General features: G+C 46.5%; 1 protein-coding gene across 3 annotated transcripts in view; it reads left to right on the top strand.

Moving 5' to 3' along the window:
• Positions 1-12,265, top strand: part of hmcn1 (hemicentin 1) — an 83,428-nt gene that overhangs the window by 39,955 nt on the left and 31,208 nt on the right. For all 3 annotated transcript variants that reach the window (XM_048977516.1, XM_048977515.1, XM_048977517.1), the window contains exons 26-42: positions 60-254; positions 345-475; positions 697-844; positions 921-1,047; positions 1,276-1,430; positions 1,522-1,800; positions 1,977-2,258; positions 3,524-3,632; positions 4,246-4,415; positions 5,840-5,994; positions 6,071-6,194; positions 6,307-6,408; positions 6,615-6,791; positions 7,611-7,762; positions 8,160-8,283; positions 9,614-9,789; positions 10,061-10,157. In XM_048977516.1, the coding sequence (XP_048833473.1) occupies positions 60-254; positions 345-475; positions 697-844; positions 921-1,047; positions 1,276-1,430; positions 1,522-1,800; positions 1,977-2,258; positions 3,524-3,632; positions 4,246-4,415; positions 5,840-5,994; positions 6,071-6,194; positions 6,307-6,408; positions 6,615-6,791; positions 7,611-7,762; positions 8,160-8,283; positions 9,614-9,789; positions 10,061-10,157 (2,703 nt within the window). The remainder of the gene's footprint in view (positions 1-59; positions 255-344; positions 476-696; positions 845-920; positions 1,048-1,275; positions 1,431-1,521; positions 1,801-1,976; positions 2,259-3,523; positions 3,633-4,245; positions 4,416-5,839; positions 5,995-6,070; positions 6,195-6,306; positions 6,409-6,614; positions 6,792-7,610; positions 7,763-8,159; positions 8,284-9,613; positions 9,790-10,060; positions 10,158-12,265) is intronic.

The following is a 12,265-nucleotide window of genomic DNA, read 5'->3' as shown; positions in this document are numbered from 1 at the left end:
ATACCAGTGTAAGGCCAGTTTATGGACGTGCCTGAGAGTACCTCTCCTTCCTGGGGCAGGAACCCCGAAGCCTGTGATCAAGTGGCTGCGCAATGGCGAGGAGCTGGCGGGCAGCGAGCCTGGTGTCTCCATCCTGGAGGACGGCACGCTGCTCATCCTGGCCTCCGTGTCCCCGCTTGACAGCGGGGAGTACGCATGCGTGGCGGCCAACGACGCAGGCACCTCTGAAAGGAAGTACCACCTGAAGGTCAATGGTGGGTTCCTGCCGCACTGGCTTCGGCTAAAGAGGGCTAATGCTGGTAGTTGGCTCAGGCCTCTGACTCTGGCTGCCCCCCACTCTACAGTGCCCCCAGCTGTTCAAGATAACGAGAGGCCAACCGATGTGTCAGTGGTGCTCAGCCAGTCCAGCAGCCTGTTGTGTGAGATCACAGGGAGCCCCACGCCTGTTATCACCTGGTACAAAGATGGCATCCCAGTATGTAATATTTCATATCTCTTATACAAATGTGACTATGGCACAATTTTAGGTTTTTTTCTAAAAAATCTTCATGCTTTTATACTTGTGTTTTACACGTATGTTTTTAGCAGCTATTACATAAAAATATCCCATAGAAATCACTTTAACAAAAGATAAATGAGCAAAGCTACTGAATAGAGGAGGTATGTTTCAGAACCTAAGCATGCTTCTGGCTCTAGGTAGCCCCCAGCAGTTCAGTTCAGATCCTGCAGGGGGGCAAAACTCTGAGGCTCCTGAAGGCAGCCACCTCCGATGCGGGCAACTACAGCTGCCGGGCGATCAATGTTGCGGGCAGCACCGAGAAGGACTTCAACGTGGAAGTTCTGGGTGAGCCTCTGAGGGTGAGTTCATGCCATTGATCATGTAGATATACCATGTAGCTGATTGTAACTGTCTTTTTCAGTGCCTCCCAGCATAAACGGTGGCACCAGCCCGCAGGACGTGTCAGCTGTCCTGAATCAGGAGGTCAGCCTGGAGTGTACAGTCAAAGGGGAGCCGTTCCCCGAAATTCAGTGGCTCAAGGACGGCAAGTGAGTATCTTCATCATTCCAGTGACTCCAATGTTGTGTCTGCTGAAGTGCAGTTTGTGAGGGTGGGCAAGGTTGTTTTGATTGAAACCAACTGATAAAGTTGTTAGAGAATCAAGTTTGTAGCAGGAATAAATGGAAAAGTAATCTTGATGGATGTGTGTAGAGCATGTAAAGCTCAGGTTTCTGTGCAAAGTTTCTGCTAATGGCAGCTACGTTAATTCGAGCCAGGCCAGTGTTTCTGGGCGACCCGAACTTCGAGCTGCTGAACCGGGGCCAGGTGCTAAAGATCAGGAACCCCCGTCTGAATGAGCAAGGTCACTACCAGTGTGACGTGACCAACGTAGCGGGAAAGCAGTTCAAGGACTTCAGGTTAAATGTGTATGGTGAGTCCCTCTGGTCCCTGTGGGTCTGATGCCAAACGTCCGGCTCACACCCTAGTCAGAATCTGACCCTGTTGCTGTGCTCTCAACATAGTTCCTCCCAGCATCAAGGGGGCCAATGTCACAGCAGAGGTGACCGCCCTGCTGAACACCCCTGTGAGGCTGGAGTGCGAGGTCCGTGGCATACCCCTACCTGCCATCACCTGGTACAAGGACGGGCGAGCCCTCCTCTCGGGTCGCCACGCCATCTACGTGGACCGGGGGCAGTTCCTGAAGATCCCCCTGGTTGAAGTGGCTGATGCCGGCCGCTACACCTGCCGCGCCACCAGCGTCGTTGGGACAGCTGAGAAGTCCTATGAGCTCGAGGTCTATGGTAAAAAATAAAATACCCCTTTTCTGTCCCATAAAAACAATACAGATTCCTAATATCATTATGAAAATTATGGATGTCCTTTGAAAGTTGGTGAAAGTAAGAGTGAAATTGGCAGCAAAGAAGTATCATCTGTGGCTTGTTTTGTTCCTAAGTAATTCAGTCGTGTCTCTTCCCAGTCCCTCCCACTATAGAGGGGGTCCTGGACACCCCAGTCAAGAGGAAGGTGTTAGCAGGTAGGACTCTGGTGCTGGAGTGCGAGGCCGGTGGACACCCTCCCCCCACATTGACCTGGCTGAAGGACGGTATACCTCTGAAGAGCGGGGACAGCGTCAGGGTCCTGCAGCAAGGCAGGAAGATTGAGATCCCCAGCGCTGCCACGTCTGATGCAGGGAGATACGTGTGCGTGGCAACCAGCATCGCCGGGGAAGAAGAGATAAAATACGATATCAATGTTCTAGGTACCCCTACCTGCTTCATCACCTTCTCCAAGGATGCAAATCGTTATACTTGCTGTGACTTGTGCCAAACATAATGTCTTAAACAATGTATCAAATAAGGTACTTAATCGTATATCATACGATCGTCATGAGCCTGGATCCAAGGCTGGGGACTCTCCGCCTCATTAGCATCATAAAGCCCCATTTTGGAGGTGTAGGACAATAGTGTTGCCATGGCGCCCTGGGACGTAACCAGCTGGGAAGGGATTCTGTATCCATCAAATTCCCTGTTAATATAATGCACCATATTCGTCGTATGTGCTGATAAAGCCTTCTTAGACAGTTTAAATAAACTGCAAAGAGAGCCAGGCAGTGATAAAGCTCTAATGTGCAGAGCAGTTTGCTTAGTGAGAGTCCAGCAGTTGGCTCTATTCAGTTCGATCTTCATTTATTTCAGAAAATTATTAAAGTTGCCAGGTGTGTTTCTTTTCCTTCGAGCGAGCGTTCTCCCGGCAGGTGTGACAGACGCATTACTGGTGGGAGGGAACACATTCAGTTAAGGGACCGGGACTGTCTGTTAGCAGACGGTCCGGCAGATAAGATACGTCAGTAAATAATAAGTGCCTCTTTGGGTCTTGGCTACTACATTTAATGGTACGTTTTGATGTCACATATACTCAGTCTGTCTTTTGGTCTTTAGAAAAGTATATCAAACTGAAAAAGCCAGCTGAAATCTTTAACCCTCTTGTCTGTGGCAGACTTACTGTACATTTATCAGCTGATACTTATCCAAAGCTACTTACTATTGCTAAATATTAATACAGCTGGAAATTTTCCTGGGTATTTTGCAGGATCCTGTTAAAAGTCGTCGCAAAGAGGAATTTGCATTCTACTGATGCGGTGAACATAGCAGAGTCAGTGTTACTGCTGCCCTGCTCAGCAAAGTCTATCTTCTGCTTGCCTGTTCACCTGAATGCATTTCCACATGTCCACTTCTGTGTCATCCACATTTCTGGATACGAACATCACTGCAGGAGCAATTCTAGTCTTCAGTCCTCTTGGGCAAGGTCCAATGGCCAAAGCCCAAAGGTTTGTAGGTTCAGTTTCAGAAAGTGACTTTTGCACACTTTACCAAGATAAACATAGATCCATATCACTGTCTGGAGCCCAGGATCTGTGGGTTGGGGGTAATTTTTCCAACAGAACTGAGATCCCGCTGGGCCGACAAAAGCAGCTGAACTTCTGTTGTAAGGAATGTTGGGGAAACTTTAGTCCTTTCTGTTCAGTGCCACCTTCGGTGGAGAGTGGCGATCAGACCTCGGACTCCACCGTCATCGTGAACAACCCTCTGGAGCTGGAATGTCATGCCACTGGGACCCCGGCACCCCTCATCACGTGAGTGTCCCCTTGCGTTATCCTCTGTGCAGTAACATCCTCTTCCACCTGTTTTAGATGCTTTTATCCAAAGCAATGTACAGTAAAGGTGAGAAAGCAGGAATTGCCAGGCCCTAGTGAAATCGAAGAACAAACCTGACTCAGTCCACGGGATGTATTTTCGAGAACATTTCTGTGGGCTTGGTGAGTTTTGGACATCTAACAAAGGTTCTTCGTTACGTTACATGAGAACTAAGTGAGTTCTGGTTCCCAGTACTGTAACATTAGATGAGAAAGCCTGACTTTAGGTCACCGGCGGCCTCATCTCAAAACCAACAAAAAATAGACTGAGTGACTTGTGGAAATTTGCTCTTCATCCGGGGGTAACAGTTTGGTTACCGACTGGAGCATCTGAACTGGCGACTTTCCCAAACCTATAAAACCCAAAGACTTCGTCCAGTAGTCTACCAGGAGTTCGTCTGTTTTGTGGGCAGATACATCTTATAGTAAATTCTCTCAACAGCATAACAGATGTTGGGTGAGGAATGGAATCAGATAACTGGCACAGCTGGTCTTGCAGTTGAACAGGGTGATCGTGTCCAGCTAACACAAACCCCCTCACTCCGCCTTCCAGCTGGCTGAAGGACGGCCAGCCCATCAAGCAGGGCCCCGGCATCAGGATCACGACCAATGGGAGGAAGCTCGTCATCTCCCAGGCCCAAGCATCAGACGCGGGCCGCTTCCGGTGCGAGGCCACGAACGAGGCTGGAGACCAGGGCAAGGACTTCAGCGTAGTCGTACATGGTAGGCACCCTTAGGACGATGTCTGATCTTCTGCACTGAAGACATCTACTGAGACTTAATATCAAATCTTTACAAAGTAATACATTAATGTCTTAATGTTGTTTTCATCTGAATGCTTTCTGCTGGAAGAATCACATTGTATAAAGGTAACAAAATTCTTCCTTTTTAACATGTACAGAAGTAATAAGTGCATTTTGTGTGCTGTCATTGGTATACGTTGTGTGTAGTAAACACCCCATGCACTGGTGCTGATGAAAAACAGAGGCTGACAGGGAGTGACCTCTGTGGGTTTTAAACACTACATGTTTTCAATCCACATTATGATCCATGGAAAACAATTATTCAATTACTATTATTAGTTTTTCGAAAAGTATACAGTATTACAATGACTGAGATCGCATATAATTATTCAATTACTGTTGTTCTTTTTTCTAAAATTATGCAATGACTGAGTTGATAATATAAGAAATTATATAATAATGAGAAATCTTTCTGATTAAATTTACTACCCTTGTAAGTGTATTCGGTAACGCTTTACCTGAGAGACGAATAATTTACTTAATGCATTAATTAACAAGTAACTAAGTATTTGTTAAGTACTGATCCCACGTTCATTCATTAATCAATCAATCATGACAGTATGTATTTCATGGGGAAACTTATATTCATGATTTGTTCTTGAGTAATAAATGAGTTAAGCATTTATTCCTGCTCAAGTTAAATCTTTCTATTATTAACTAATTAGTTATAACTGTTATTATATAGTGCCTGAATGGAATACATGAACTGTCATGATTAATTAATGAGGAACAAGCATGATATTGTCATGCCCGGCTCGTCCGCTCCTCCTGTGTGCCACGCCCCCTGATTACCCACGTGTTTTCTCCCGATTGTACCCAGCTGTATCTAGTTCATTTGCTCAGTCCTGTGTATTTCAGTCCGTGTCTTACCTGAGTCCTTCATCCGTCATTGATGTCAGTCAGTGTCCGATGTTCCCTGTTCCCCGAAAACCTTTGATTAAATCCCCGTTTGCCCCGAATCCTGCCTGCCTGCTTCCTGATTTCCCGCTTGCCCTCACGATCGCCGCTCTGCCCGCGGTCCCCGTGACAGATATCAGTATGTAACTAACTTTATGCCTTAATACTAATTCTTGCTGAAACATTTCCATATTTAATGTATATATCAAAGATGCACACAATAGCTACTTTGGTAACACTTAAATTGACTGGGCACAAATAATATAGTATTATAGTATTACTTATGTATTAATCAGGCACTAAATAAATCTTAGTTACATACTGATCTCATGTTAAGTCATCATTAATAAATAATGATGCATGTCTTATGTCAAGCAATTACGATATTTTCTATTTTTGTTAATTACTAAAATACACAGCTGTGCTGTTTCTCCATCTCTCTCCTAGTGCCGCCATCGATCCGCTCGAATGGACCAGCCGATCGCTCCGTGATCCTCCACAGGTCCATCATCCTGCAGTGCCTGGCTAACGGCATCCCTGCCCCCGCCATCACCTGGTTGAAAGACGGCCTCCCCGTGACCAGCACCCCGGGGCACCTGAAGGTAGCAGTCCCTCTGTGCCTAGGTTCTGATCCATTCTCCTGAGTCCAGTCGGGTTTACATGTGTCCGTGTCCATAGCTGGAGTCAGCGGGCCGAGTGCTGGAGATTGTGAAGGCTGCCCTGGAGGATTCTGGGAGGTACACCTGCGTGGCCACCAATGCTGCCGGAGAAACTCAGCAGCACATTAGGCTCAGTGTCCACGGTATGAGATGGCCAACGGGCTGCCTGCAGAGGCACTCTCTCACATCCCTGCCAGCGCTTCCAGAATGAACACGTTCATGCATTATACTGACAACATCTCCCTGGGTCCCCAGAACCCCCTATTATCCCCCGAGGTGGAGAGACAGTGAATGAGACGGTACTCGCTGGGTATCCCATTCAGCTGCAGTGCAAGGCTCTGGGAAATCCCCTGCCAGGTAATTCCCTGTAAGGTAATAAATCTGTCCTCCATAACCTCTTATTCAATGCGCTGTTGTGGGGAGCCTGGAGCCTACCCCACATAGCACAGGATAGAAGGCAGTCGAACAGTCAAACCAGTCAAACCAAGTTGTTAGCAGACTAGCACATGCGGGATTTTTAGGAAGGGTTTTTTATGACTTATCAACACCGTGTGATTTATCAGCCATTACATGGTACAAGGACGGCCGGCCGGTGACCAGCACGGTTGGAGTGACCCTCCTGAACCGCGGCCAGGTGCTGGAGATTGACAACGCCCAGATGTCGGATGCGGGCCTGTACAGGTGCGTGGCGGTCAGCGTGGCGGGAACTGCAGACCTCTTCTACCACCTCCAGGTGTACGGTGAGTCAGATGTAGGCGTGTTTCGTGTTGACCCTTGCATGTGTAGGAATACTAAGCCATAAACGATGCTGTTGAACAAATAACCTGGCTCTAACACAAATGACCTTATTTAGTTCCATACATCCATTTTCTGTAATGGCTTATCCATTCAGGGTCTTGGAGGCAATGGACACAAGGCTGGGAACAACCCTGGATTGGGCGTCAACCCATCACAGGGCACAGTCACACACCATCCACTCACACACACCATCCACACACACACACCATCCACTCACACACCACACACTCACACACCATCCACTCACACACCACACACTCACACACCATCCACTCACACACCATCCACTCACACACCACACACTCACACACCATCCACTCACACACCATCCACTCACACCTGCATACCTTCTGTATGGGCAATTTCAACCTTATTTAATTCGAACAAGAGAATTGTATTACCTTATACAAAACAAACAGAAACAAACGTACAACTCACTCTCAACTGAACACTGGCAAAAACTATGCAACTCGGAAGAGGCACACAGCCCCATGGTAAGAAACATAAGGAGAACACAAAAATAGCACAGAAATATAAGTGACTAGTAACTCTAAACAAAGGTCATAAAAACAAACAAAAATACAAACCTACAAACAAACAAAAATACGAACTGCTTTTATACCTAAGCTAGGCGGGGCTTCCTTCAGTTGGTTAATTAACAACTTCCTTAAAGGCCAATTTCGGCTGTGACGAATGGGACCAAAACGCCACCATGTGCCACTCTAAATGGGTGATTTTGTGGATCTTGCCACTTCCTGCAGTGCCCCCCTCCATCACCAGCAGCAGTGGCACCGTCACCGTGGTCCTCAACGAGCCCGTCCGCCTTGAGTGTGAAGCGAGCGGCGTGCCCACGCCGAGCCTCACCTGGCTGAAGGACCACAGGCCCGTTTCCAGCTTCTCAGATGGTGTGCAGGTAAAGCGAGGTGTTTCTCCAGGCCTGCCACATAGTTATTTAATCCATGCTAATCTTTTCATTCATAAGTGCTTATCCAGTTCAACATGATGGCGAGAGTTAGATGGCAGGGGACTGTTATTTAATACCCTTTGAGGTTTTACATGTTTCAATAATACTGTTTAACTTACTGCTGCAGTTCTCTCGACTGAAAAGCAGGTAAAATCTTACTGATGTATGGTTGAAATAATGTCTGCCTTGTAAATGGGTACTGGCAGTTGTGCTCATAGTATTAGAATGTGCAGCCTTGTGATTGGTCCTTTTCCTCGCACCGTGGCCCCTGAGGAGGCATGTATTAAATCACTGTTGGCCACTGTTCACTTTTTGATGCCACCCCCTGCACACCTGGTCTTCTCAGCTGCTCTTTGGGGGGCGGGCGCTGGCCATCAGCAGTGCGCAGGTGGCTGATGCAGGGCAGTACACCTGTGTGGCCATGAACGCAGGCGGGGAACAGCAAAGGGAGTTTGATCTTCGTGTCTATGGTGAGTCCTGTTGTCAGTGTTATTCCTGAATCAAATGTGCTGGTGGCTCTCCTTCTAAACAGATCAAGAGAGCTTCGTCATTGCTTGCACCTTTCTTGCTAAGTTAAATCTGTCTTTTCTAACATGCTCAATAATATCTTTAGTATGACCTTGAGTTGGAGTTAATGAGGTATAAGTCGAAATTAATGAGCTGATTCTATTGCTGAAGGATTAAATCTGTGCCGTTGGGTTTTTGAAAATGATCAAAAGAGGCTGTCAGCGAGAGCATATCTGTCGCTATAATTATTACCAGGCTTTGACAACTTCCTGTGTCTGGAAAATTCTACTTGTTCCTGTGCTTATGGCTCTGTTTCTGTCTCTTGTGTGGAAGAAAACCAGGAACAGCAAACTGGCAACGAGTCACGGCAAAGTCCAGCTCTCAACATCTATCGGGAAGTCAGTGTAAAAGTGTGGATGTGAATTAGAGGTGGAGAGGCACATGGCAGGTTTAAAAAGCACTGATGCTTGTCTTTGATTTGGCATGGATGCTTGGTTTTCACTAAAGGGAATAATGAAGAGTAGAGGTCACAGATGAGAGCATGTGAAGCTAGGAAATGGTTTACAGTATTACAGTGTTACAGTATCAACTTGGAGGGGTCTTTCTCTTCCTGGGGCTGGTCTCTCATTCGCATGAGCCAAGAAGCAGACTGATGACATACAACACTGGGTCGTTAGTCAGCAAGATCAGCACCCAAAGACTTCAAAGGCTGGCGGACTTTGTTCTGGTACCAAATCTTGTCATTGGCCAGACATTGTGGCCAGACATTGTGAACAGACTAAAGAGACAACAGACGTTTCCTTTTATGTGATACAGTGCAGATTCTTGTTTTCATCAGGGACAATCTTCTACTAATCCTGTGTCAAGTAAGCTGATGATGGGGGTATGAGACACCAGTTTCATAAGCTGTTTGTTAAGATTAAACATGAAGATTAACTTTATTGATCCCAGAAGGACATTCTGGTACATACAAGAAAAAAATCCTGTAGTTGAAATGGCTCTTTCCTTGGCCTCTGAATATGGGTGTAATTGAAAGCCCGTCTGCAAGCGAAATCAGTAACGCTTTGGTCACAAACTTAGATAGTGATGAGTCACAAACTATCAGTGTCTGTGTTACTAATGTTGAACAAGGCCTGTAGCTTCCAGCTGCCCTGGTCACCCTTTGCTGCCAAACCTGCTCTGGTGTATATATGGGGCTGGCAAAAAGGGAATTTCTCCACAAGGGATCAATAAAGTGACGTTGTTGTTGTTATTACTGTCTCTGAGCCTGACCCTCTGTTTGCTCTGCTGCAGTGCCACCCAACATTATGGGGGAGGAGATGAATGTCACTGTGCTGATGGGGCAGCCCGCGGAGCTGCTGTGCCAGAGCGATGCCATCCCACCACCCACGCTGTCCTGGCGTAAGGACAGGCGGCCACTTTTCCGGAAGCCGGGTCTTAGGGTGTCCGAAGACGGAAGCATGTTGAAGGTAAGGTCCCTCCCTCTTCATCTCCTCCTCCATCCCTCTAACCACTCAGCCTGGTCGGGGTCACAGGCTCTCTTCACAACTCCAGTGCTAAATGGAAGCAGAACAGACAGCTGTTTTCTACCAGCATGTGACTATCAGAAGACTTCAGAGATGAATCACATATGCAACAATCAGGAAGAGAGAAGTTTTTGTGGATTTTTTATTTGCTAACGTATACATATGAGTAAATTTACAGAACATGAAAGCAATTCAACACCTGAATTGTTTCCAGATTGACAGCTCGCAAGTTCAAGATACTGGCAGATATACCTGCGAGGCCACTAATGTAGCTGGGAAGACAGAGAAGCATTACAACTTGAATGTGTGGGGTGAGTTTCATAGTTCATGTTTCTTATCAGCAATAAGAGCATCTCACATCTTCTCAGCTAATGGCCAGTTAAGAACAAGGGTCTGGCTCTTTCCAGGACACAGATGTTCCCCAGAGTGGGTGGACAGGCTTGTGACTGACCATCTGCATTGCATCATCCTCAGTGATGTCAGCGGCATGGCGCAACATTGTCATAGCAGCGAGATGAGATCATCTCCGTGGTCTGAGGAGGGCTTAATGGGTCTCCTTCTGAAACCATCCTGAGGGCTTCCTGTGGTGCACTGTGAAGTCATGGTTGAGCCTGCTGTTTTTATGCCGAACCAAAACTCATTAGGAGACCTAGACTGCTGGGCATCTTTCTGGTGATGCAAATACTTCTGCTGGAAGGAATTACCATAGCAAATGACCTTGAGAGATTCAGGTTAGGCTGCTAACACTGTTGGCTCTTCAATTCAGTTATTAATTCCTCACTGCTTGATCAAAATGGACCTTGCGATGGACATTTGTGCATTCTGCCATGCTGACAGACAGTTGCTGAAGAGGAGGACCTTCTGGGAAAGTTCCTCACCATTTCTGTACCTTCAGCAGGGTTGAATTAAGACTAGAATAGCTTTTTACACACTTCGGTCATCAGGGTTGGATACGGTTTTGGCTGAGCAACCGATTCCAACATTAAAATTTCCATTCATCCATTTCCCACAACGGCTTATCCTGTACAGAGTTACAGCAAACCTGGATCCTATCCCAGGAAGCACAGGGCAGGAGACATTCTGGACAGGATGCTGGTTTATCATGGAGCACACACACACACACACACACACACACACACAAAGTCACCAGTTCCTCTAGATGAATATGTTTGGACTGTAGGAAGAAGCTGGAGTATCTGCCTGAGACTCACAGATACATTGAACATCCAAAAGCCACATGAGCACAAGGTGAGCAGATACCGGGATACCAACAGAGGACTGTGCTGCTAATTCAAAATTATATTTGCTCAGAAGATCAGAAGGTTGGAATCAACTTGAAGGTCTGTCTAGGGGTCAGATCATTGCTTCTAATTTGCAGAATGAAGAATAAAAATTTAAAGAATAGATCCATCTCTGTAATTGCTTGTCCTATTCAGGGTAACAGGGGCTTTGGAACCTGTCCCTGAAGCTACAGGTACAAGGCAGGGAACGAACCAAGACAGGGTGCCAACCTATCACATGGCAGACTCACACACCATTCACTCATGTACAGCAACAGGCAATTTGGGAACTCCAGTTAACCTTAGCATTTTGCTGTAGCGGGAAACCTCAGTTACCTGGAGGAAACCCCAGGAGGAGAACATGCAAACTCCACACATGAAGCCATGGCAGAGACTCAAACGCTGGTCTCGGAGGTGCGAGGTAACAGTGCTGACCATTGTAGCAGCCCCACTCTGGCTTTTCTTTGTGGATGAAAAGCTGGATCTATATACCGATGAGCAGTGGACTCCCTGCCATGGTCTTTTACTTCAGCTGAGTGCTTCACTCCATCGAGGTCTCTAGCTGGAGCAGAGCAGACATTAGCAAACAGCCCAGGGGATGAGAGTGGATGTCTTTCATCAGGGGCAGAGAGGAATAAAACACTTTTTCTGGACCGTGGAGAGAAACATGAGTCTCTCTTCCCCTGAATATCAGGCGCTGCAGTGAATTTTAGCATGTGCTTTGCTTCACAGCTGACGACTCTCTCTTCAGGATAGTCAGAGGAAGTCCCCTTCTAGGCTGCCAAAACGAGGTTCACCAAATTATACTTTCATTTCAGTAACATACTCTCCAGAAAGACCTCTGTAAGACTTTGAAATAAGACCCCTGTATTTTTCAAAGGCTTCCAGACAGGCATTGAAAATGGACCATATGACACAAATAGCGTAACAGAACCGCATAACTGGAGCTGGTCAAACACTGTTATTTTTATTGGCAGTTTTCAAGTCCCATGATGGCAATAGAGTCAGAAAATGAAGCGCGTTCTATATCCAAATGTAATACTTATCTGGATTTCTGCTAAAATATCTGTTTCCTTTGACCTACATGCAAAATTCATTGGATCCAATGTATTCTCTTAGAATTTTTGTCTAAACGCTGT

Source organism: Brienomyrus brachyistius, chromosome 15 (assembly GCF_023856365.1).
Source record: "Brienomyrus brachyistius isolate T26 chromosome 15, BBRACH_0.4, whole genome shotgun sequence".
In the NCBI taxonomy this organism is placed as follows: Eukaryota; Metazoa; Chordata; class Actinopteri; order Osteoglossiformes; family Mormyridae; genus Brienomyrus; species Brienomyrus brachyistius.
The sequence above is the reverse complement of the archived record's forward strand: the minus strand, read 5'-3'. Positions and strand labels throughout refer to the sequence as shown.